This window comes from Pan paniscus, chromosome Y, assembly GCF_029289425.2.
Source record: "Pan paniscus chromosome Y, NHGRI_mPanPan1-v2.0_pri, whole genome shotgun sequence".
Taxonomy (NCBI): Eukaryota; Metazoa; Chordata; class Mammalia; order Primates; family Hominidae; genus Pan; species Pan paniscus.
This window is the reverse complement of record NC_073273.2, coordinates 39034175-39061142: the sequence shown is the minus strand read 5'-3', so window position 1 is coordinate 39061142 and position 26968 is coordinate 39034175. Positions and strand designations below refer to the sequence as shown.

At 41.2% G+C, this 26968-nt stretch overlaps 1 protein-coding gene across 24 annotated transcripts in view; it reads left to right on the top strand.

Annotated features, from left to right (window-relative positions):
• UTY (ubiquitously transcribed tetratricopeptide repeat containing, Y-linked) overlaps positions 1-26968 on the top strand; it is a 254423-nt gene that overhangs the window by 130161 nt on the left and 97294 nt on the right. For 15 of the 24 annotated variants that reach the window (XM_063602071.1, XM_063602069.1, XM_055106952.2 and 12 more), the window contains 2 exons: positions 147-542; positions 19517-20289. In XM_063602071.1, coding sequence (XP_063458141.1) covers positions 147-542; positions 19517-20289 — 1169 coding nt within the window. Of the gene's footprint in view, positions 1-146; positions 543-711; positions 760-19516; positions 20290-26968 lie in introns of all 24 variants that reach the window. The other 9 variants (XM_063602062.1, XM_063602063.1, XM_063602064.1 and 6 more) reach the window with 1 other exon arrangement.

The following is a 26968-nucleotide window of genomic DNA, read 5'->3' as shown; positions in this document are numbered from 1 at the left end:
TTTCTTCTTTTTATAGGAATTATATATTAAAGTGAATCTATTGTCTATATGTTTTTTTAGAGACATGAAATGTTATATGAAATTAAAGATGTATGAACTACACATTTTCAAAGTTACACCGCAGTTTTTCTTTTTTGTTTTTGAAGATGAGACACAAAGAAGTTGCTCAGGTACGAACTACTGGAATTCATAATGGAGCCATAGCTGATTCATCACTGCCTACAAACTCTGTCTCTAATCGACAACCACATGCTGCTCTGACCAGAGTATCTAGCGTCTCTCAGCCTGGAGTTCGCCCTGCTTGTGTTGAAAAACTTCTGTCCAATGGAGCTTTTTCTGCAGGCTGTATTCCTTGTGGCACATCAAAAATTCTAGGAAGTACAGACACTATCTTGCTAGGCAGTAATTGTATAGCAGGAAGTGAAAGTAATGGAAATGTGCCTTACCTGCAGCAAAATACACACACTCTACCTCATAGTCATACAGACCTGAACAGCAGCACAGAAGAGCCATGGAGAAAACAGCTATCTAACTCCACTCAGGTAAAAAAAGGACTAGCTGCTTTCTTGGCTCTTATATAGTAGTTTATCTTTATTTAGTTTGTGTACATTCTAAAAAGATAGAAATTTAAAGAATGGCTTTGTCTTTAAAAAGTAATTTAAGTGATTGATAAGAGTATAAAACTTTTAAGTGATACCAGGATCATTACAGGCCTACCTTGGACATCTTACAGGTTTCACACAAGACAACTGCAATAAAGTGAGTATCATAATAAAGCCAATCACACTAATTTAGTTTTATTTTTTAGTGCATATAAAAGTTATGTTTACACCATATTATGTCAGTTTGCAATTATAATTTGTGTAAGCAAACAACATATACATCTTAATTTGAAAATATTTTATCACTTAAAAAAGAAAGTGTGTAATCATTAAGCAAGTCATAATTTTTTTGGTGGTAGACGGTCTTGCCTCTATGGTGATGACTGCTCATTGATCAGGATGGTGTTTGCTGATGAAGTGGCTGTGACCCCTTAAGACAACAATGATATTTGCTACTGTGATCTTCCCTCCCTTCCTTCCCTCTTTCCTTCCTTCCTTGCTCCTTCTCTTCCTTTCCTCCCTCTCTCCTTCCCTGCCTCCCTTTTTTTTTGAGACAGAGTTTCACTCTGTTGCCCACCCTGTGCAATGGGGCTATCTTGACTCACTGTAACCTCTGCCTTCTAGGTTCAAATGATTCTCCTGCCTCAGCCTCCAAAGTAGCTGAGACTACACGCATGCCACCACTCCTAGCTAATTTTTGTAATTTTAGTGGAGATGGGATTTCACCATGTTTGTCAGGCTGGTCTGAAACTCCTGATCTCAAGTGAAGTGCCCACCTCGGCCTCCGAAAGTGCTGGGATTACAGGCATGAGCCACCGTGCCCAACAAACTCTTTATTTCTTGAAAGATTTCTTTGTAGGATGCCATGCTATTTGATGTTTTCCCAATGATATAACTTCTTTCAAAGTTAGAGTCAATCCTCTTGAACTTTGCCACTGCCTTTATCAAATAAATTTATGTAATATTCCAAATTGTTTGTTTGTATCACAGTAGTTAGTGTTCACAGCATTTCCCCAGGAGTGGATTTCCTCTCAGAAAACCACTTTCTTTTCTCATCCCTGAAACAGCAATTCAAAATTTGTTGTGCACTTGCAGCAATTCAGTCACTTCTTCAGGCTCCACCTATCAAACTGTCTTGCCATTTCTACATCTGTAGTTCCTTCCTCAACTGAAGTCTTGAACACCTCAAAGTCATCCATGAGGATTGGAATCAACTTCTTCCACATTCATTTTGACCTCCTCCCATGAATCATGAATGTCCTTAATGACATGTTGAATGACTGAATCCTTTTCAGAAAGTTTTCCCTTTCCTTTGCTTTATTAGAGGAATTGCTGTCTGTGTTAGTTATATATAGACTTATGAATGAAATGTATTTCTTAAATAATAAGACTTAAAGTCAAAATTACTTCTTGATCCATGAGCCGCAGAATAGATACTGTGTTAGGCATGAAGACAAATTTAATCTCTTTTTACGTCTGTCAGAGCTCTTGAATGACCAAATGCATATTTAATGAGGAATAGTATATTGACAGGAATCTCTTTTTCTGAGTAGTAGCTATCCATATAGACTTTAAAGTATTCAGTAAACCATGCTGTCAACAGTTGGGCTATCACAGAGGCTTTGTTATCCCATTTATAAAGCACAGGCAGAGTGGATTTAGCATACCTCTTTAGGGCTGTGGGATTTTCAGAATGATAAATGAGCATTGCCTTCAGCTTATAGTCACCAGCCTTATTAGTTCCTAACAAAGGTGTCAGCTTGTCTTTTGAGGCCTTGAAACCAGGTGTTAACTTCTCTCTAGTTAGAAAAGACCTAAATCACATCTTGTTCCACTGTAATCTTCATTGAAAATGTATTGTTTAGTGTAGCCACCTTCATCAATGATACTAGCTAGGTCTTCTGGATAACTTGCTGCTTTACCTTGCACTTACTTATATTATGGAGATGACTTCTTTCCTTCTCCCTCATAAACCAACTTCTACTGGCTTCAGACTTTTCTTCTGCAGCTTCCTTACCACGGTCAGCATTCATAAATTTGAAGGAGGGGTTTACACCCTTTTTCTGGATTAGGCTTTGGCTTGAGGGAATATTGTCAGTGATGAGACAGCCTTTATCTAGACCACTAAAACTTTCTTTATATGATCAATAAGGTTGTTTTGCTTTCTTAACATTTGTATGTCCATGGGAGTAACAGTTTTACTTTCCTTGGCCTTCACAACTCAGCTAACTGGTACAAGAGGGCTAGTTTTGTGACTGCCTTGGCTTTGGACATGCCTTCCTCACTAACTTTAATTGTTCTAGCTTTGGATTTAAAGGGAGAGATGTGGCTTGGTACAGTGGCTCAGGCCTTTAATTACAAGACTGTGGGAGGCCAAGGCAGGAGGATTGCTTGAGCCCAGGAGTTGGAGACCAGCCTGGAAAACATACCAAGACCCCATCTGTACGAAAACTACAAAAATTAGCAGGGCATGGTGTCATGTGCCTGCATTCCCAGACACTTGGGAGGCTGAGGTGAGAGGGTTGCTTGAGCACAGGAGGACAAGGCTGCAGTAAGCTGAGGTTGCACCACTGCACTCCAGCCTAAGTGACAGAGTGAGACCCTGTTTCAAAAAATTAAAAAAAAATCCCTAGTAGAACTTCTTTCAAAGTTATGAGTTAATCCACAAATCTCAGGTGAGAGATATGCAATGCTTCCTTTCATTCAAATGCTTGGAGGCCATTGTAGGGTTTATTAGGTGGCCTAATTTAATATTTTTGTGACAGGAATATGGAGGTCTGAAGAGAGGGAAAAAAATAGAAGGACTAGATGGCGGAGCAGTCAGAACACAGAACATTTGTTAATTTAGTGTGCTGCCCTATCTGTGGTGCCCTCAAACCATGACGATGGTAACATCAAAGATCCCTGATTACAAATCCGTGATACAATATGAAAAAGTTTCAAACAATTGAGAGAGTTACAGAGATGCAAAGTGAACACATTATGTTGGAAAAGTGGTACAGATGGACTTGCTTGCTTGATATCCACGGTTGCCACATACCTTCAATTTGTAGTAAACATAGTGTCTTTGAAGTTCAGTAAAGCAAAGCACAATAAAATGAGGTATGTCTGGACTACGTGGTAATTTAGTCTGTGCATGTAAGTTTATTTACAGTATTATAAATTCACGATACTGCTTTCTTTGTGGTTTCAGTTACCTGGGGGCAACTGTTAAATGGAAAGTTCCAGAAATAAACAGTACATACATTTTAAATTGCATGCCATTCTGAGTAGTGTCGTGAAATCTTGTCCTGTTCCACTCCATTTGACCAGGATGTGAATCATCTCTTTGTTCAGCATATCAACACTGTACACGTTACCTACCCTTTATTCACTTAGTTGCTGTCCCTCAGTTATCAGATCAAAAAAAAAATATTGAGAATTCAGGACTATTGACAGTTTGAGGCATCCAATGAGGGTCTAGGAATATATCCCCTACGAATATGAGGGACTGTTGTAGTTAAAGCTAGTGTACAGATAAATTACATTAGGTAGTATGGAAATCAGAGGAAAAGGGAAAAAACAATTATTACTTTACAGTTACACCAAATCTCATTGCTATTTCAATAAGACATAATGACATGTTTTAGAAAGTATCTTCAAGTAATATTTGCACATATTCCCTGGAGAACACCGCTACCATGCAAGCTGTTCAGTATTTATTCTAGTGGAAGGAAAGGACTAGCAGAATTTAAATTACCATGAATTGTAATACAATGTGACATGAGCAAGTGCCTTGGGAGGGCCAGCACATTAGAGACCCAGACAACTGAAGGAATTTGGAAGGAGAAAGGGCAGGTTAAGGAGTGGCTGGAGAATAGCTTATGAAGAGGTAGTGTAGCAAGACAAGCCACAGACAAAACCCTCAGACACCCAAGTTAAAGAAGGAAGGGCTTTATTTGGCTGAGAGCTTAGGCAAGACTCATGTCTCCAACAACCGAGCTCTCCAAGTGAGCAATTCCTGTCCCTTTTAAGGGCTCACAACTTTAAGAGGGTCCACGTGAGAGGGTCGTGATCGATTGAGCAAGCAGCGGTACATGACGGGGCTGCATGCGCCAGTAATCAGAATGGAACAGAACAGGACAGGGATTTTCACAATGCTTTTCCATACAATGTCTGGAATCTATAGATAACATAACCAGTTAGGTCAGGGGTCGCTCTTTAATTAGGCCCAGGGTGCGGGCTGTCTGCCTGTGGATTTCATTTCTGCGTTTTTACTTCTTCTTTCTTTGGAGGGAGAAATTGGGCATAAGACAATATGAGGGGTGGTTTCCTCCCTTAGTAGAATGAAAGTGAGGCCTCACTGAAGGACCTGCTTTATCTGATGGCACAGTAGAGCTATTAAGGTTTTATATACAGATATAAATTTCTTTTTATATACAGATATAAATTTCTTGAAACTTTGTTTATTTTTATTGACTAATATACTTTATTTTTTAGAGCTGTGTTCGGTATATAGGAAAAATTACACAAAAAGTAAAAAAGCTCCCATTCCTTTCCTCGTCTCTCATGGTTTCTCCTATTAGCCATGTGTTCTAGTTACAGAAGTCTCTCCAAGTTTTTGTTTGTCTGAGAAAATTTTTTCCCTGGTTTTTGAATGGTAATTTTGCTGAAATTCCAGTTTGGGTTTTTGTTTCAATACTTTAAACATTTCTGTCTAGTCTCTCTTTCGCACGGAGTCTTAGTTCATTCAGAACACTATAACAAAATACTATGGACTAGGTGATTTATAACAAAGAGAAATTTCTCACAGTTTTGGAGATTGAGAAGTCCAAGATCAAGAGCTAGCCTACTTGGTGTCTTGTGAGATGGTTCATCTATGTTACTTTCTTGCTGTGTCCTCACATGGTGAAATGGGCAAGGAGTCTCTCTCAGGCCTCTTTTGTAAGAACACTAATCTCACTCATGAGGGCTGTACACCTTATGACCTTATCCCCTCCCAAAAACCCAGTCTCCTAATAATTTCACCTTGGTGATTCAGTTTCAAAATAGGAATTGGGCGGTAAGGGTGGGCACAAATATTCACTCCTTTAGTGCATATGTTCGCAAGAGAAGTCAGATGTAATTCTTAACTTAAGCTGGGGTGTTTTTTTCGTTTTTTAATTTTTCTCAGAATTTTTTTCATTGCCTTTGCTTTTTTACAGTTTACATATAGATGTGTATTGTAGTATTTTTTGTTATTTATATTGTTGGATATTCTCCTAAGTTTTCTGGGTCTGTGGTTGGTTTCTGTGAGGTCAGCTGAGAGAAAAAACAAAAGAGAGAGAGCAAGACCCAAGTTCAGGCAAGGTTTTAGTAAACCTGCCAGCTGCCTTACCACAGACAAAGGAGGCAGCAGCCAGGTTACAGAATAAGGGATTGATACTTGGGGGTGGGATTATGCTTTCAGTTGTATTCCCTCATATTTTGCAAGTGTTCTGTTGATATGATAAAGTGTGATGAGGTGATAAAGTGTGTGGGAAGGAAGTGTTCTGTATTAGTTGCCTGTCTTTTAATGAGACTTTACCTTTTGGCTGATTCCTTCACAAGTGCTGGTCAGCTTTTTATTCCCCATTAAACAAGCAGGAAGGCTAGAGAGGCTTGGCATTGAGTATTTTCTGTCTGTCATGTTGTTTAGGTTATAATAAAACCCTAGCTGTGTTAGGCTGTGGCCAAATAATACAGTAATTTCCCTGAGTCATGCCTTTTTAAGAACGGATGCTCAGGAAACATTTCAGAATGTTTACTTTGCCTCTTTTCCTGTTAGAAGGTGTAGAGGTGTGTTTTCTAGTCTTTTTTTTTTTTTTTTTTTTTGAGACGGAGTCTCGCTCTGTCGCCCAGGCTGGAGTGCAGTGGCGCGATCTCGGCTCACTGCAAGCTCCGCCTCCCGGGTTCACGCCATTCTCCTGCCTCAGCCTCCCGAGTAGCTGGGACTACAGGCGCCCGCTACCACGCCCGGCTAATTTTTTTTGTATTTTTAGTAGAGACGGGGTTTCACCGTGTTAGCCAGGATGGTCTCGATCTCCTGACCTCGTGATCCGCCCGCCTCGGCCTCCCAAAGTGCTGGGATTACAGGCGTGAGCCACCGCGCCCGGCCTCTAGTCTTTACTGTAAGATCCTATTAGGGCTTCTGGAGGTAAAACTTATAAAAATATGGAGATTCCCTAAGGCTTGGCCTCCCTGAAGCTTCTAACTCTCAAAAACTGAGCATCCATCAATTCTTAACTTACAGTTTAGGTTTTTCTCTTAGTGGTTCCAGCAGCAGTTTCTGTTCACTGCCGTTGGCTCTGGTAAGTTGTGATACTATGGTAAGATGTGAATCTGTCTGCCTGTGTGTTCAATGTGGGTGGCAGCAATAAGTTAACCAGTCACTTCCCTTCTCTTAACCCTGGATAACTTACCACCAATCTGTTTTCTATGTGTATGGATTAACATATTACAGACAGTTTATACACATGGAATAATATAGTATGTGACCTTTAGTGTCTTCATTCTTTCACTGGACATTGTGTTTTCAAAGTTAGGGAATATATCCTGTTAATAACCCTTCTAAAATGAAGGTTGAACAATGCTGGACTAACATTTCAGTTTTCTTTTGTTTTTGATCAGTAGGAATTGAGTGAGGAAAATAAGAAATTTGTGTGATACAGGCAGTTTGTACAATCTACCAGCTTTTCCTTTTGATTTCCTCTTGATTTCTCTTATAGCTGTGTCCTGATTATCGTACAAAAGTTAGCTCCTCAAAATAAGTTATACTCTTTTAAAAATAAGTATTATTTGTATTGTTGTATTATTATATATTTTTTCCTTATAGTTTTGATTAATGGTTGGATAAATTCACCCATGTGGGAACCCATAGATACAAAGGGCTGACTGTATCTTCATTATTCTCTCAGATCCTCCTCCAGGAGTTTCATCAAATATCACAATCTCAAGGATATCAGCTTTTTATTATCTTTCTGTTCATAATGTAACTCTTTCCTTTTGTCTCCAGCATTCTCTGCCCTCTTCTCTCATAAATTTTTCTGTAAGGTCCGTATCAAAACATCATCTAATATTATATATTCTAAATTATTTCCTTCACTTTTTATTTAATCAGCTGGGTAAAATAGGGAATTAGGCTGTTTCTATTCTGTTTTATCCCTTGAGCCTGAAAAAGTTAGATGTGGCCGAACTGGGTACTCAATAAAAATGGCTACAAGGAAAAAAAAGCTACCATTCAGTCTAAAACAGAGACTGTCCTTCCTGAAAGTATTTGAAGATTAAACTTAAAACTTGCCTTACAAATTTATTTTGAAATGGTTAATTTTATGTGTCAGAATTGGTAGGGTAGGAAGCTCAGTTATTTTATTGCAGGAAATGTTGCGGGACAAAGACTGGAGAGACCGAAAAAGGTTCAGGAGGGTTTATTAAGGTGATCACCGGCTCAGCTGGACATACGTCTAGAAAATCTGAGTCCCGAACATAGGGCTTTTCCTACTTTTTTTTTTGAGACAGAGTCTTGCTCTGTCATCCAGGCTGCTGTGGGGCAGTGGCACGATCTTGGCTCACTGCGAACTCCGCCTCCCGGGTTCTTGCCATTCTCCTGCCTCAGCCTCCCAAGTAGCTGGGACTACAGGCGCCTGCCACCATGCCCAGCTGATTTTTTTATATTTCTAGTAGAGTCAGGGTTTCATCATCTTAGCCAGGATGGTCTCAATCTCCTGACCTCGTGACCCACCTGCCTCAGCCTCCCAAAGTGCTGGGATTACAGACATGAGCCACCGTACCCGGCCCTCCTACTTTTAAACATCTAAAAAGCGAGAACTACATGAGGTGGGAAGCAAGTTACAGAAGTGAGAAACAAAGGCAGTTAAGCATTACGACATTTCTTACGTCTTGAGAAAAACATGTCTTGCATCCTAAACTTACCAGTCTTCTGACCCTGAAGCCGTGCTAGGGAGGTAAGCAGGAACTTGCTGAGCCTGTAATAAACTTTGAGGAATGTGGAGTTGGGGAGTATAGATAAGGTGCACTGATCACAAAGAGAAGACAGGCTGTAAATGTTCTCTTTTAACTTGAGTGTAAGTTGAGGGGTGGGACGTCACATTTTCCAGCAACTTTTAAGAGGATTTTAAAATTTCTGCTACTACTACTAATAGGTTATAGTTGATTTCATTAATTCCTTCTTCATTTCCCCCCTTTGGTGTCCCACACAAATGTAGATTAGTAAAGTGCACCACAATTAGCTATTTCTTCTTGAGTGGGTACATACTTATCTTGGGATACCGGTTAGTACTTTTGTGGAGCCATTATTCAGGTGATGGTATGTCTGTGTACCGTTGCTTCTGCGGTGGATTGGATGCTTCTGATGAGAAGTGGCAGGAGACAAGGAATAAGTAGGCATCCACTTATTACGGTGGTAACATGATTGATATAGTGTTGGGAACTGCAAAAGGGATTAAAGTCTGACACAGAGGAATTGTCTATAAAGCTTCCCATTGTATTCTGTTTTCGGATTCTTCAAGATATTGTTGACCTAGGCAAGTCATTGCCCCTCCCTGGTTCTGAAAGGCCTTGTCCCAGTGGGTGATGCAGTATTTTCCAGTGATGGGGTTCCTTAACAGCCAAACACTTGGATTTGCATTGAATTTGTAACAAATTCAGGTAAGGTAAAATTTTCTTGTGGCATCAATTCTTAGGCTCCCTAGGGTCACTGATTTCCCAAATTGGTACCTCCACATATATAACATACAGTAACTCTTAAATTGTTAGCAGTACTTTCGGCTAGCTGGGCAAACAGGTTTTCAGCTGATATAGGAGGAATTTGATTTTTTGATACTTCAGGATTAAAGTGTTCATTGAAAGATGTATAAAACCTAAAGTGTTGCATTGGGCTAACTTGAACTTGAGTCCTTTGGGTTTTCCTGGTAATGACCAGAGGAATACCAAGTCCTAGGAGAGCTCTTGCCTGATCAAAGATTAGTAGCCCTTTAGGCCCTTTAGTCCAGAAAGGCATATTTGGCTTTAGTATTGTCAGATTGAGTGGGTTGCAAGTTCCAGTTGTGCACCCTATCTTCACCTCTTGGCTGGCAAACAGAGCAACCCTTCCTGTGTATAGGTGCTGATAAATTCATGTGTGGTCCACTGATTATCACAATCAGGGCACTGCTTTTTGGATTCTCCTGTTACGGCCTTGGTAGCTCTGCTGCTGACTCTTTCTTGTCCTAGATTTTTACAGATGGTCCCAATAGTATTTAGTTTACTGAGATGTGAAGCTTGGCAGGCATCAAAATGTATGGAGACAGGGCCTTTATGTGCGTGAGGGAATACTTCTTTTTTGTTTACAGGTTTACTGACCCTGATTTCTGTGGGGTTTATATATGATGGCATTAGGGGTTTGCCAGTTTGGACTTCAAACCAAAAGACATAGGGCACGAACTCTGGGTCATTACATACTTGGGGCTGCCTGTTTCCACGATCACAGACCAACTAGTCTGGTTATAGACACAAGTTCCTGTATGAGTCCCTGTCCACTCATAGTAGGTCTGGTATAACATAGTTTTAGTCATACCTTTTCTGGACCAGGCTTCTATCATACAGTGATGACAGTCATCTTGGTCCCCTTTTATAACCATAGGTGAAAGTGTCAGTGGCTTCAGTATTACCAATATGATTAAACTTATACTGTGCATGGGCACCCTTCTGGGCAAAAAGCTTGGCAGCATTTTCAAAGATAACATGACAGTAAAATAATCAGTACAAGAGTTTAATTATGCTTGTAAATTCAGTCCACATTTACTTATCTATTATTGACTTCCTCAGGCTTCAGCCATGCATAGACTAGTCAGCTTCCAGTTGTCTGACGAGAGCAGGGCTCAATGTTTCCCTAAGGTTCAGCCGTGCTTGGACTGACCAGCCTCCGGTATGGTCAGAGCAGGGCAGTTGTCCTTGTCAGCAGTGGCATAGTTTTGCCGCAGGATCAACTGTTTTGGGTAGTCTGGGTTTTGTTGACTGGCCGCGAGTCCTGAGTTGTGGTCGCTGCTGGTTTCAGCTGGCTGTGATGAACCCAAGGTGCGATACCTGCAACTAACAGCAGTGGGGGTAGACAAGATCACAATATGGGGACCATCCCATAAAGGCCCTAACGTGGTTGGGTTCCATTGTTTGACCCAGACAGAGTGTCCAGGTTGGAAGGGATGTACTGCATCTATGAGACTAACAGGTATTCTTTCTCTTACCCACCTTTGTATTTCCTGCATGGCCTCACCTAAGGCTTGCATTTGCCTTCTTAAGGTTAATCCCCCAATTTCTTTTAAATCCCCTTTTATCTGAGTTATGATTGTGGGTGGTGAGCCAAACACCATCTCATAGGGTGAATACCCAGTTAATTTAGTAGGGTGCCCCTGACTCACAGAAGGACCATGGGCAGCTCCTGATTTCACCTTAGATAAGTTTCCTGGCAAAACTTCTTTAACAGCTGTTTGAGTGTCTCCTTCATTCTTTCAACTTTTACAGAACTCGGTGGGCAATAAGCTGTATGCAGATTCCATTTGATTTTTAACATCTGTGTTAGTTGTTGTACTATCTGCCACAAATGCTGGGCCATTGTCTGATTCTAAAGTTAGAGGCAGTCCAAATCTAGGAATAATGTCCTTTAGTAAGATCCTGGTTACTTCCCGAGCTTTCTCTGTCCTGGTGGGAAATGCCTTGACCCATCTTGAGAAAGTGCAGACAAACACTAGCATGTACCGGCAGCCTCCAGCTTGAGGCAGCTCGATAAAGTCCACAGGCAGGTTTTCACAGGGTGTAGTCCAGTTTCTTGAATCCCTGGGGGCCATGTTGGCCCCTGCCATGGATTATTTTGGGTACAAGTTCAACATTGCTCACAAATGGCTCAAGTGATGGCAGTTAGGCGCAGCACATAGAAATGCCATCCAACAAGAGTCTCTAATGCGGTTTTTCCCATATGTGTTCCTTGATGAAACTGCTTTATGAACTGGGTGGCTATTGCTTCTGGGATGGCAAGCCTCCCATCTGAGAACTTTCACCAACCTTCTTTCTGTTAACTTCCACTCTCCTGCTCAAACCAGGTCTTTTCATTAGAGGAGTAGTTAGCGGGTTCTGTAAGGGGAAGCTCTAGTAAGGGCATGGTAAGGGTTTGCCCTTCCTTCTTAGTTACCTCCATCATTGCAACTCTTTTGGCTTCTCTGTCTGCCTTCCTGTTTCCTCTAGCCTCATCACCTCCTGCCATTTGATGCCCTTTGCAATGGATGACTGCTACGTCTTTTGGAGCTCTTTCAGAGCAGCTTCTAAGAGCAGCTCTATTTCCTTTTTATTTTTGACTTCCTTTCCTTCAGTAGTTAATAATCCTCTTTCCTTACATATGGCTCCATGGGAATGCAAAATGGCAAAAGCATACCTTGGGTCAGTATAGATGTTTACTGACTTTCCTTTGGCCACGAGCGATGCTCTAGTGAGGGCTGTTAGCTCAACTCTTTGGGCTGAAGTTCCGACCAGCAGAGGGCAGGCTTTAGCCACTAGATTCAATGCCTCACCGTATATCTAGCCCTTCTGACACCTTCAGATATGAAGCTACTTCATATCTGAAGTATCATATCTGCTTCATATCTGAAGCTGCTTCATATCTGAAGTATCATATCAGTAAAGTATTCCACATCTGGATTTTTTAAGGGCTGGTCCTTTAAGTCTTTTCGGCTTGAGAAAACCTCATCTACCATTTCCACACAACAGTGATACCCTGGGCAACACAACGGGGGCTTTCTGTGCTCTGCCCATTCTTTTGGCAGCAGTGTGCGTGGATCTAGAGTATTCAGAGTCACCAAGGTTATGTAGGGGTTTTCACACAAAAGTTCTTGATATCTTAACATCCTAGGGTTAGAAAGCCAGCCATGCCCCCTCTGCCCCATCAGGGTGACGATCGTATGGGGCACCTGAATTATCAACCTCTGTCCAAATGTGAGCTTGTTAGCATCTTCTGCTAACAGGGCAGTGGCTGCCACTGCCTTGAAACAGGGAGGCCATCCCATAGCCACCAAGTCTAGTCGCTTGGACAAACATGCCATGGGCCAATACCATGACCCTAGTGTTTGTACCAAGACTCCTATAGATATTCCTTTTCTTTCATAGATATACACGTAAAAAGGCTTTGTCATGTCTGGCAGTCCTAATGCCAGGGCGTGGATCAAAGCCTTCTTGATTTCCTTGAAGGCCATGTCCTGCTCTTTTCTCCACAGGAGGGGTTCTTTTCCGCCACTTTGGTAGCCTCATACAGCGGTTTTGCTAAGAGCAAGTAATATGGAATCCAAATGCAACAGAAACCAGCTGCCCGTTTAAACTTCCACACTTGTCTAGCGTCAGGTCAAGGAATGCCACAAACAGTCTCTTTTCGCCCACGTCCACACTCAAGCTGTCCTTGAGAGAGGTTAAAGCCAAGATACCTTGCTTTTTGGCCACAGATTTGTGCCTTTTCCTTAGAGACCTTATAGCCAGCCTCCCACAGAACATCAAGGAGGCTTTTCTGTACCTTGAAAGCACTGTTTTGTAGGTGCATAAATCATCTATGTACTGCAACAGGACACAGCGGCCACTTCGTGGCATGAAAGCCTTCAGGTCTGAGACAAGTGTGTCTTCAAAAATGGTTGGGGAGTTTTAAAATCCTTGGGAGAGTTTGGTCCAAGTATACTGTGATGAGCCCCACTCAAATGCAAAGATGCCCTGGCTTTCAGGAGCTAGTCAGATGCAGAAGAATTCATCCTTTATATCTGAGCACGTAAACCAAGCAGTGTCAGCAGGAATTCGCCCAAGCAGTGTGTATGGGTTGAGCACAATGGCATGTGATGTAGCTGCCAGTTTATATATGGCCTGCAAATCCCGTACCGTCTGGTAATCTCCAGAGGGCTTTAATACCAGTAGTAATGGAGTGTTTCAAGAAGAGGCACATCTTTCTATTATCCAGATTTAAGGAGCTGAACTGTATCCTTTGTAATCCCATGGGTGGCTTTGCTAGGATGGGATGCTGACCGATTCGCACTGGTGTCCCGCAGCAGTTCCACCACTGTGGGGTCCTGATTTATGGCTAGCTCTGGGGATTATCTTCTGCCCACACCCCTGGCAGCCTGAGAAATAATTCCTTATACATTGCCTCATTTTCCCACTGGCAAAATCCATCTTTACAAATTTTGCATCTCTCATAGTCTCCATTCCTCTGTTGTGGGGATGGTAAGGGTCATTATCATGGCTTTTCTTTGACCTAGGTTTAAAGTCATGTCCCCTTCTCGGGTAAAGGAGATTTGTGCTTGCAATTTCTGGAGCAAGTCTCTTCCTAACAAGGGCACCAGACTATTTGGCAAATATAAAAATTCATTTTGGACTTCCTGTCCTCCAGTCACACATCTTTTAGATTTGAAGTAAGGCCTCTTTTCTGTTACTCCTGCAGCCCCATTTATATTGACATAATTTTTAGACAGTGGTCCAACTGCTTGAGTTCCTACCGAATGCTCCACACCAGTATCGACTACAAAGTCCATTTTCCGGCCCCCTACCTCCATTGAGACCGTAGGTTCCTCAGGGCCTAATGAAATGGAGCGTGGTCTGTCTCAGTTCTCATAATCATTGATTCCTGCCAGTCTAATTAAATCCGTGTCTGACTTGTGAACCCCTTGACCGTCAGCAGGGGGTTCTGGCCAGCCATTTTGTCCCTGATTGTTGCCTTTATACTTTTCTCTTTCTGGGTATTCATTCTCCAGTGTACCATCTGCTTGCATCTCGCACATTGATCTCTCTCAAGCCTAGGTCGGCCCTCTTGTCCTGGCTTAGCTTCCTGGTTTTGCTTTGCTTGTCCTCCACCACAGCCATGTCCTCTCACAAAACTAGTTTCTCCTCCAACTAAGGCCACCGCCAGCAAGTCTACCTTTTCCTTAGCTCTGCATCTAGCTTTTCTCTTGGCCTCCTCATCCTGATTTAGAAACACCTTAGTAGCCGCTTGGATAAGCTGGATAATATTCATGCCTTCAAAACCTAACTTCTGAAGCTTTTGCTTTATGTCTCCTTGTGCCTGACTTAAAAATGCTGCATTAACCATACACTGATTACCTGAAGCCTCTGGGTCAAATGGCGTGTAAAGTTGCTAAGCCTTGCAGAGCCTCTCATAAAATTCACTTGGACTTTCATCTGGCTCTGGAGGACCTCTGAGACCTTTTTGATATTGGTGGCCTTTTCCCCTCCAGCCTTTATTCCATTTAGGAGTGTCTTTCGATACTGTTGCAAACTTTGTAGCCCTTGAGCCTGGTTAGGGTCTCAGTCTGGGTCAGCCTCTATCGGGAGTGCTTATGCATACAGCCTGATATCTCCTGTGCCTGCGGTCGCATTGTTCTCCAGCCACTGGAGAGCGGCTTGTATAACTACGGCGCTCTTCTGTATTAAATAATGACAGAAGAAGTTTGCAATCAGCCCAGGTAGGATTGTAAGTTAGGAAAATAGACTGCATTAGATCTATAAGAGCCTGAGGCTTCTTTGTATGGGAAGGAGTAGGTTGTCTCCAATTTAAGAGATCAGTAGTAGAGAAGGGCTGATAAATGAAGAGCTGTTCGCCCCCTTGGACTTCATTCTGTGCAGTTAAATAAACTTGTCCCTGTGTTTCTTGAAGGGGTGTCTGCATTGCTTGGGCATGGCCTGACCTAAGGTGGCCGACCTCATCCCCCTGGAGTTTCTCCCTTGGCTTTTCAGGCAAGGACTGTGGTTCCTCTCTGTGTGGTGTTGTCTGAGGGGTGCTTTTCTTCTGAGTCTGAATCTCCGGAGGCGGCCAGGGCAGCATCCTTCCTGTCTAAGCCCTCTTTGCCAGGGATGGATAAATTGGTGCATGGGGGTGTGGACTTTCTAACTTTTCATTTGGGGCCTGTAGGACAGGTTTTTTCTGCTTTTCCTGTGACTCCTTTTCTTTTTCTGATGCCTTGCAGTCTCTTCCTATGGTTCCTGGTTTTGTCCGGGCCATTAGAGTCTTACAATAGGTCCCAAAGCAGGCCTGCAGCCACTTAGTGTGACTTTGAATTACACTTAGCCAGGAGTTAATATACGAAAACTGATCCGGGTACCCAGGCTGTTCTCCAGCCCCATGACTATCCAGAACACTCAGCCAATTATTTCCGTGTCTGTTGTCCCTTTGGCTGGCCACCCTACATTAAAAGACGGCCAATCTGTCTCACAAAGGGTTCTCTGTTTCTGTGGAGTTACTTTAAACCTATAATCACCATTAAAACCTTTTTTAAAGTTTTTCAGCATGCACTCCAGTGGAGTAGGCTTTGACATTTTTCCTCCCACTCCCCACTCACAGCACGCTTTCACTTTTGCATCCACCAGTCCAGATCCTGTTATGGGAGGTTTGGACACTGCTTAGCCAGGAGCGTACCTTAATTCCTGTCACAGCTCACTGCAGCCGTGGAACTGGTCCTATGGGCCATATGCAGTGTCCTAGGTCTGGTTTTTCTCACACTTGCCTCAGAGCACACAGTCTATGCTAAGAGATCTGTGCTTCACCACATCACGCCCTGTGTTGGTTTCTCCCGAGACCGTCTCTTTCACACACTTTCACACACCTCCCGCATTCCTGAGTTTTCCTTTCTGACCAACTTGTGAGCCCCACCCACATCTGGTATCAGTTAGGGCGTGAGTTTCATCTGGGTCAATGGGGCCTCTCCTGATGGTCCCAGCCCCCTTGGGTCAGACTAGTCATCACGCCCTGGGAGGTAATCTGGCTGCCTTTCCATCCTTATGGGACAGGTCTTGCCTTATGGCCCAATCCTTAGCGCGGTTTAGATGTCTGTGCACTGCTTCCGTGACTGTCCTGCAACACTTTCTACCTGTTCCATTTGCGCTGTCAGGGGAAGTCTCTGGAACATGGGAGGGCCATTCTCCTTCTGGGCTGAAACTCTCCTGGTGGTGCTAAGGACCCCAGGGCTCTAGCCCACAGGCAAAGGAGGTAGAAAATCTGCCATCTCCAATCCCAGACAAAGCCCCCAGAACTGTTGCAGGACAATCAAAGACTGGAGAGACCGAAAAAGGTTCGGGACAGTCTATTAAGGTTATCACTGGCTCAGCCAGACATATGTCCAAAAAGCCTGAGCCCCAAACAAAGGGTTTTTCCTACCTTTAAACATCTAAAGGCAGGAACTGTGTGATGCGGGAAGCAAGTTACAGAAGTGAGAAGCTAACGCTGTTAATCAAGCATTACAACATTTCTTACATCTTGAGAAAAACATATCTTGCAGCCTAAACTTACTGGTCTTGTGACCCTGCAGCCACAAGACCCTGCAGCCGTGCTAGGGAAGTAAGCAGGAACTTGCTGGGCCTGTAATAAACTTTGAGGAATGTGGAGTTGGGGAGTATAGATAAGGTCCACTGATCACAAAGAGAAGACAGGCTGTAAATGTTCTCTTTTAACTTGAGCGTGAGTGGGGGGGTCACACTTTGCAGCAACTTCAAGAGGATTTTAAAGTTTCCATTACTACTACTATTAGGTTATAGTTGATTCCTTCTTCACTCAATGTTTTGTGAAGGTGCTCTGTAGATAGGATTAACATTTATGGCCAGGTGCAGTGGCTCATGTCTTTAATCACAGCACTTTGGGAGGCCAAGGCAGGTGGATTACTTGAGGTTAGGAGTTTGAGACAAGCCTGGCCAACATGATGAAACCCCGTTCTTTTTTTTTTTTTTTTTTTCCATTTTTGAAACAGAGTCTTGCTCCGTCACCCAGGCTGGAGTGGAGTGGAGTGGCGTGATCTTGGCTCACTGCAACCTCTGTCTCCTGGGTTCAAGCAGTTCTCCAGCCTCAGACTCCCAAGTAGCTGGGACTACAGGCACACACCACCTTGCCCAGCTAATTTTTGTATTTTTATTAGAGACAGGTTTTCGCCATGTTAGCCAGGCTGGTCTCAAACTCCTGACCTCAGGTGATCTGCCTGCCTCAGCCACCCAAAGTGGCTGAGATTACAGGCATGAGCCACCACGCCCAGCCATGAAACCCCGTTTCTACTAAAAAAAGAAAATAATTAGCCAGGCCAGTTGGCACGTGCCTGTAGTCCCAGCTACTTGGCAGGCTGAGGCACAAGGGTCACTTGAACCTGGCAGGTGGAGGTTGCAGTGAGCCAAGATCACACCGCTGCACTCTAGCCTGAGCAGCAAAGCAACACTGTATCTCAAAAAAAAAAAAAAAAAAAAAGGATTAACATAATTAACTGACTTTATAGAGATTACCCGTTATAATCTATTTGGTATCATATTATATTTTATAATAGAATTTTTATGGCTCTGTCTCATACATTTAATTGAGTCATTTTGAGTTAATTTTTGTACATTGTGTGAGAATATCCATTTTGCGTAAGGATATTTGATTATTCCAGCATCATTTGTATAAAAGTCTTATTCTTCCCATCTTGGCAACTGTGTCAACAATTAGTTCGTAATCTATGTGTGGATGTATTTATAGACTCTTTTGTCCTACTCCTGTATATAGTTTTTCTTACACCAATTCTACACAGCCTTGGTCACTATAATTTTATAGTAAGTTTTAAAAATAGGTAAATGTAACTCCACCTTTTTGTTATTTGTCTCTATTCTAATAGCATGGTATTACATTGCTTGATTTTCACATGCAAACCTACTGGCTTTCTGAGATAAATCCTCATTTGTCTTGGTGCATAATTATTATATATTGCTGGGTTTGACATGCTAATGTGTTCTTAAGGATCCTGTTGTCTATATTCAAGGGAGATGTTTTTTTCAGTGATATATTTTACTGGCTTTCACTGGTGTTAGAGTATAACTGGCTTTCTGAAATGACTTAGTGAAGGTCTGTCCTGCTGTATATCCTGAAAAGATTTTTGTTAAGATTAGTATAATTTCTTCCTAAAATGTTGTTTGTAGGATCTCTGGTGGTATAATCTCTTTTCTTTCTACTTTGCCAAGTTTATATATACTGTTGTGATATATTTAGCTGAAGGATTTTTTTAAGTGATGTCCATCCTTTCAAAGACCAGTTGTATATATTTTTTAACAGATTTTTTCCATTGGTTTTGTGTTTTCTATTTCAGTAATTTTTTTTCCTTCTTACCTGTGTTATTTATTCCCTTGTATTTATTTTTGGTTTGATACTCTCTTCACAACATCTTAAATTGGTATTTTATCTTTTTGATCTTAGACCTTTATTCTTTGATAACCTAAGTGCTTGAAGCTATAAAACCTTCTATGTATTGCATTAAACTAAATTTTGATATGGTATGCTTTTATTTTTATCAAGTTCAAAGAATTCTCTAATTTATTTTGTCATTTCTTAACTTGGCCCATAGGAAATTTAGATTTCTGTTTAGTTTTCACACATTTGGGTATTTATAGGACTTTATCTTTTTGATATTTGATGTAATTCTTTTTCAGAAAACATACTTTCTATGATTTCAGTTCTTTTAGTTTTATTGAGACTTTTTTTGCATAGTCTGTGGCTTATTGTGAATGATATTCCCTGTAATAAATATACTTCATGTATTAAGTATAATAACCATACTTGTTTTTCCACATCTAAATTTTGAGATACACTTTTATTCAGCTAAAAATGTATGTCAGAATTAAACAATTTAAACTTTAAAAAGCCTAATGTGAAGAAAATTGTTCACATATTAGTAAATCAAATTAAGCAGGCAGGTTAGATCATTTTCTCTAAAAATACTAACCACTTTAATCTGTTGATTATGGGAACTTTTAAATGATTTTGAGATTTGGCTTCAATTATGTTACACAAAATTTAGTTTATTTATGGTGGCTTTGCGTTTAACATTTTAATCCTCAAGAGTTTTCTGTATATGCATTTCAGCTCCCATGATATTAAATTTCAATTTTTTTTTTTTTAGGGGCTTCATAAAAGTCAGAGTTCATGTTTGTCAGGACCTAATGAAGAACAACCTCTGTTTTCCACTGGGTCAGCCCAGTATCACCAGGCAACTAGCACTGGTATTAAGAAGTCAAATGAACATCTCACTCTGCCTAGTAATTCAGTACCACAGGGGGATGCTGACAGTCACCTCTCCTCTCATACTGCTACCTCAGGTGGACAACAAGGCATTATGTTTACCAAAGAGAGCAAGCCTTCAAAAAATAGATCCTTGGTGCCTGAAACAAGCAGGCATACTGGAGACACATCTAATGGCTGTGCTGATGTCAAGGGACTTTCTAATCATGTTCATCAGTTGATAGCAGATGCTGTTTCCAGTCCTAACCATGGAGATTCACCAAATTTATTAATTGCAGACAATCCTCAGCTCTCTGCTTTGTTGATTGGAAAAGCCAATGGCAATGTGGGTACTGGAACCTGTGACAAAGTGAATAATATTCACCCAGCTGTTCATACAAAGACTGATCATTCTGTTGCCTCTTCACCCTCTTCAGCCATTTCCACAGCAACACCTTCTCCTAAATCCACTGAGCAGAGAAGCATAAACAGTGTTACCAGCCTTAACAGTCCTCACAGTGGATTACACACAGTCAATGGAGAGGGGCTGGGGAACTCACAGAGCTCTACAAAAGTAGACCTGCCTTTAGTTAGCCACAGATCTACTTCTCAGATCATACCATCAATGTCAGTGTCTATATGCCCCAGTTCAACAGAAGTTCTGAAAGCATGCAGGTTAGTGTGGGAAAATTCTTCACAAAATGAAAATGGTCAACTACTGGCCAGATGAGACAACTAAAATGTGATGTGATATGTTAAGAAATGTAACATGCTCAAAAGATTTATAGAGTCACTCATATAAAACAACAATTTTTTTTGTTGTTTTATATGTTTAAATTTGTCATAAGGAAATTTATTATGTTGAAAGTTGTGGGTTTTTTTTTTTTTCCTTTACTTTAGGTTCTAGTATACATGTGCAGAATGTGCAGGTTTGTTACATAGATACACATGTGCCATGGTGGTTTGCCTCACATATCAACCCGTAATCTAGGTTTTAAGTCCTGCATGCATTAGGTATTTGTCCTAATGCTCTGCCTCCCCTTGCCCCCAGCCTTTGACAGGCCCTGGTGTGTAATGTTACCCTCCCTATGTGCATGTGTTCTCATTGTTCAACTCCCACTTAGGAGTGTAAACAATGCGGTGTTTGTTTTCTGTTGCTGTGTTAGTTTGCTGAGAATGATGGCTTCAGGCTTCATCCGTGTCTCCACAAAGGACATGAACTCATGCTATTTATGGCTGCATAGTATTCCATGGTGTATATGTGCCACATTTTCCTTATCCAGTCTATCACTGATGGGCATTTGAGTTGCTTCCAAGTCTTTGCTATTGTAAATAGCCCTGCAATAATATGTGCATGTGTCTTTATAGTAGAACGACTTATAATCCTTTGGGTATATACCCAGTAATAGGATGGCTGGGTCAAATGGTATTTCTGGTTCTAGATCCTTGAGGAATCACCACACTGTCTTCCACAATGGTTGAACTAGTTTACATTCCCACCAAGAGTGTAAAAGCATACTATTTCTCCACAGCCTCGCCAGCATCTGTTGTTCCTGACTTCTTAATGATCATCATTCCTACTGTTGTGATATGGTATCTCACTGTGGTTTTGATGTGCGTTTCTCTAATGACCAGTGATGATGAGCTTCTTTTCATGTTTGTTGGCAGCATGAATATCTTCTTTAGAGAAGTTTCTGTTCATATCCTTTGCCAAATTTTGATGGAGCTTTTTGGTTTTTTCTTATAAATTTGTTTTAAGTTTGTTGTGAGAAGTGTTCATACCTTTTGCCCACATTTTGATGAGGCTGTTCTTTCTTGTAAATGAGTTTACGTTCCTTGTAGTCTCTGGATGTTAGACCTTGGTCAGATGGAAAGATGGCAGAAATTTTCTCTCATTCCGTAGGTTGCCTGTTCACTCCGATAATAGTTTCTTTTGCTGTGTGTTGGGGTCCAGCCTCATCACCACCTGTGGGTACCTGAAGTTCAATGGTGACAAAGAAATGAGAAGAGACAAGAGTTCATAAAGGTGGGAGCCAGGGGGCCAGTGCAAAATGTGGAGGCTGCAAAGGCTTAGAGCTCTGGTCTCCACACTGTGAGTACAATCACTTAGATCTAAGAAGCAGACGTTCAGGGCAAAATGGTGAAAGGGAGGCAGTGCGTCATACACATAATCTTATAGCAGTGGCAGTTTAAGTGAATCTCTTTTGTGCTCAATCAGCATATCTTTAACTTACTGAAGAGCAGCTGGTGGGAGCAGGCTGAACTAGGAGGCTGCATGTCCAGCCACATTCCAGTGCTTCAAAGGAGTGTCTTTCTCCTTTAACACAGTGTTTCTAGGTAAGAGAGCAGGTCTTGCTCAGAGCATGGGAACATAATGGTGATAAGAAGGCTTTCCTCCTCAGAGCCCTTTTATGGCTTTCCACAACTTATTGTCCCATATTTTTATGGCCAGTTCATACAGGCACTCCATAAGCCTTTCCCCCAACAGCTATGCAGAAGCTGTTTAGTTTAATTAGATCCCATTTGTCAATTTTGGCTTTTGTTGCATTTGCTTTTGATGTTTTAGTCATGAAGTCTTTGCCCATGCCTATGTCCTGAAAGGTATTGCCTAGTTTTTCTTCTAGGGTTTTTATGCTTTTAGGTTTTACATTTAAGTTTTAATCCATCTTGAGTTAATTTTTGTATAAGGTGTAAGGAAGGGGTACAGTTTCTGTTTGCTCCATATGGCTAGCCAGTTTTTCCAACAACATTTATTAAATAGGGAATACCTTCCCCATTGCTTGTTTTTGACAGGGTGTCAAAGATCAGATGGTTGTAGATGCGTGGTGTTTTTTCTGAGGCTTCTGTTTTGTTTCATTGGTCTATATATCTGTTTTGGTACCGGTACTGTGCTTTCATTACTGTAGCCTGGTAGTATAGTTTGAAGTCAGGTAGTGCGATGCCCCCAGGTTTGTTCTTTTTGCTTAGGATTGTCTTAGTTATATGAGCTCTTTTTTTAATTCCATATGAAATTTAAAGTGGTTTTATCTAATTTGGTGAAGAAAGTCAATGGTAGCTTTATGGGTACAGCATTGAATCTATAAATTACTTTGGGCAGGTCATTTTCACTATATTGGTTCTTCCTATCCATGAGCATGGTATGTTTTTCCATTTGTTTGTGTCCTCTCTTATTTCCTGGACCACTGGTTTGTAGTTCTCCTTGAAGTGGTACTCATAAGTTGTATTCATAGGTATTTAATTCTCTGTAGCAATTGTGAATGCGAGTTCATGCATGGTTTGGCTCTTTTTGTCTATTATTGGTGTATAGGAATGCTTGTGATTTTTGCACATTGATTTTGTATCCTGAGACTTTGCTGAAGTTGCTTATCAGCTTATAAGCAGTTTTGGGGCTGAGATGATGGGGTTTTCTAAATATACAATCATGTCATCTGCAAACAGAGACAATTTGACTTCCTCTCTTCCTATATGAATACCCTTTATTTCCTTCTCTTGCCTGATTGCCCTGGCCACAACTTTGAATACTATGTTGAATAGGTATGGTGAGAGAGGGCATCCTTGTCTTGTAGTGGTTTTCAAAGGGAGTGCTTCTAGCTTTTACACATTCCATATGATATTGGCTATGGGTTTGCCATAAATAGCTCTTATTGAGACATGTCCCATCAATACCTAGTTTATTGAGAATTTTTAGGATGAAGGGATGTTGAATTTTATTAAAGCCTTTTTTGCATATCTTGAAATAATCATGTGGGTTTTATCATAGATTCTGTTTATGTGATGGATTACGTTTATTGATTTGTGTTATGTTGAACCAGGCTTTCATCCCAGGAATGAAGCCAACTTGATTGTGGTGGATAAGCTTTTTGATGTGCTGCTGGATTCGGTTTGCCTGTATTGAAGATTTCTTCATCAATGTTCATCAGGGATATTGGCCGGATTTGTTTTGTGTTTTTCTTGTATCTCTGCCAGGTTTTGGTATTAGGATGATGCTGTCCTCATAAAGTGAGTTAGGGAGGAGTCCCTATTTTTTTATTGTGTGAAATAGTTTCAGAAGGAATAGTACCAGCTCCTTTTTGTGCATCTGGTAGAATTTGGCTGTGAATCCTGGCCCTTGGCCTTTTTTGATTGGTAGGCTATTTATCACAGCCTCAATTTCAGAATTTGTTATTGTTACATTTAGAGATTGGAATTCTGCTGGTTTAGTTTTGAGAGACTGTATGTCTCCAGGAATTTATCCATTTCTTCAAAATTATCCTGAAGTGCTTTTTCCAACTTGGTTCCATTCTTTCCATCAATTCCAGGTACATCAGTCAATCATAGGTTTGGTCTTTTCACATAGTCCCGTTTTTTTTTGAGGCTTTGTTCATTCCTTTTTATTCTTTTTTATCTAATAATGTCTTCACTCCTATTTCAGCAAGTTGATCTTCAATCTCTGATATCTTTCTTTCAATTGATCAGTTCAGCTGTTGATTCTTCTGTATGTTTCACAAAGTTCTTATGCTGTGTTTTTCAGCTCCATCAGGTCATTTATGTTCCTCTCTAAACTGGTTATTCTAGTTAGCATTTCCTGTAATCTTTTATCAAGATTCTTTAACTCCTTTAGCTCAGATGAGTTTGTTATTAACCACCTTCTAAAACCTACTTCTGTCAAATTGTCAGTCTCATTTTCTATCCAGTTCTGTGCCCTTGCTGGAGAAGAGTTGCGATCCTTTGGATAGAACAGGCATGCTGGTTTTTAGAATTTTCAGCATTTTTGCACTGGTTTTTCCTCATCTTCGTGGATTTATCTGCCTTTGATCTTTGAGGCTGATGACCTTTGGGTGGGGCTTTTGTGTGGAGGTCCTTTTTATTGATGACGTTCTTGCTCTTTGTTGTTTTTTCTTCTAACAGGCCCATCTTCTGCAGTGTTCTGGAGATTCACTCCAGACCCTTTTTGCCTAGGTATCAGGTGCAGGCTGCAGAACAGCAAAGATTGCTGCCTTTGTCCCAGAGGGGCACTGGCTTGATGCCAGCTGGATCAGTCCTGTGTGAGGTCTCTCCCAGTCAGGAGGCATAGGTGTCAGGGCCTCACCTGAGGAGGCAGTTTGTCCTATAGCAGTGCTTAAGCCTTGTGCTGAGAGAATCCTTTTTATCAGGATCAACTGCTCTCTTCAGAGCTGTCAGACATGAAAGTTTAAGCCCATTGAAGCTGTGCCCACAGCCACCCCTTCCCCCAGGTGTTCTGTCCCAGGGAGATGAGAGTTTTATCTGAAAGCCCCTGAGTGGGGCAGCTGCCTCTCTTTCAGAGATGCCCTACCCAGTGAGGAGGAATCTTGAGAGGCAGTCTGGCCCCAGCCTCTTGGCTGCGCTGTGATGAATTCCACCCAATCCAAACCGCCTGGCCTACTTAGCATTGCCAAAGGGAAAACTGCCTGCTGAAGCCCAGGAAAGCAGATGCCTCTCCCTGTACCAAGCTTAGTCATTCCCAGGTTGACTTAAGACTGCTGTGCTGGCAGTGAGAATTTCAAGCCAGTAGATCTTAGTTTGCTGGGCATTGCTGAGTGAGACCACTTGGCTGCCTGGCTTCAGCTCCTTTTCCAGTGGAGGGAACGGTTCTGTTTCTCTTGGGTTTTGGGCACCAATGGGGTGCAAAGAAAGCTCCTGCAACTAGCTCCGTGTCTGCCCAAACAGCCGCTCAGTTTTGTGCTTGAAACCCAGGACCCTTGTGGTATAGGCACACGAGGGAATCTCCTCATCTGCGGATTGCAAAAACTGGTAAAATTATAATATCTGGGCCAGATAGCACAGTCCCTCATGGCTTCCCTTGGCTGAGGGAGGGAGGTCCCTGGGCTCTTTGCACTTCTTGAGTGGGGTGGTGCCCCCACCCTGCTTCTGTTTGCCCTCTGTGGGCTGCACCCACTGTCTTACCAGTCCCAGTGAGATGAACTGGGTACCTCAGTTGGAAATGCAGAAATCACCCTCTTTCTGTGTTGGTCTCGCTGGGAGCTGCCGACTGGAGCTGTTCCTATTCAGCCATTGTGGAAACACTGTGGTTTTATCTTATCACTGTATTAGATATGGAAAGCATTTTTCTGTGAACTGGTTTATCTGCGAGATTATGTCTTTTTCTAGTGTTACAAAACTTTATTGGTTATTAGGATCATCAGTTTCTCTGTGATAAACCTCATTCTGGGAATTGAAAGACAATAAGGGAAGTCCTCACATAGGGAACAGCAAAGCCTGGAATATCCTATTGTTTGTTTCCTTTTTAGTTAGAGCTGTAGAATGTTAAGAGTAGAAATAGGCCTTACTGATTATTAAGGCTAGTCTTTGCTTACATTTTAGAAAACATTTTGTCAGACTCTAGAAGTTACATAGTTTCCAGGAGAGACAGGAAATGCAGGGAGAATGCAGGCAGTCTGGTAAGACTTGCTATATTGTGCTACTGTTTTAAGCAATTGGGGTTCACATATTTGTTTAAAAATTGGTTTTCATTCCCTTCCCTCAAAAAAGAATCAGGAACACTTTCTTTGATATTAAGCCAACACATTGATTACCCCAAAGAGCCTAATCCACCTTTTTTAAAAAACAGCTTTATTGAGATATAATTCACATACTATACGGTTTGGTCATGTAGTGTTTACAGTTCATTTGGTTTTAGCAGACTACCAGATGTGTGCAATCATTATCACAGTCAGTTTTACAGAGTTTGGACTGCCTCAAAGACAAACCTGACATAGACTTTAAACACAATAAAATTAAATCTTAATAAGTTATCTTAACTCTTATAAATGTTCTGTATAGAAGAGTATAAAATGTAAGTGAAAGTCATTTCGCATGCCTAAAACACATACTGTATTACTTCTATATTTTTAGTACCTAAACCTCGAAATTTTAACAATATATTGGTTTTATTAGATTCATAAAAGAGCTTTCTGAAATTAGATGCAAATTAACAGAAAATAAATACCCTATAACTAGACAATCTAAACATTATTTTTAATCTACTTTGGTCATTTTATTAAAAAGTTTTTAAACTTCAAATTTGAAAACAATTTTTGCCTCACAATTATATAACTCTTTTCCTCATACTGTGAGATCTTAAGATGTTACGTGTTTTTTCTCTATGACTGTATCTAAGCATTGATTAGACTCTCAGGCATTTAGATTATTTTATTAGAAACCATCGTGTGTCAGCCATTAAATGTATATTAACTGATCAGCGTCTAAGATGAAATCAAAATTTCTTGCTTGTATGTAATTTATGATTGCGACAACCTTGAGGAGCAGTAATGGAGTAGTGATAATTTTTTTGCAAAATAATAATTAAATAAATTGATATGTTTTATATTTCTTAATGGACTATAGATTTTAATCT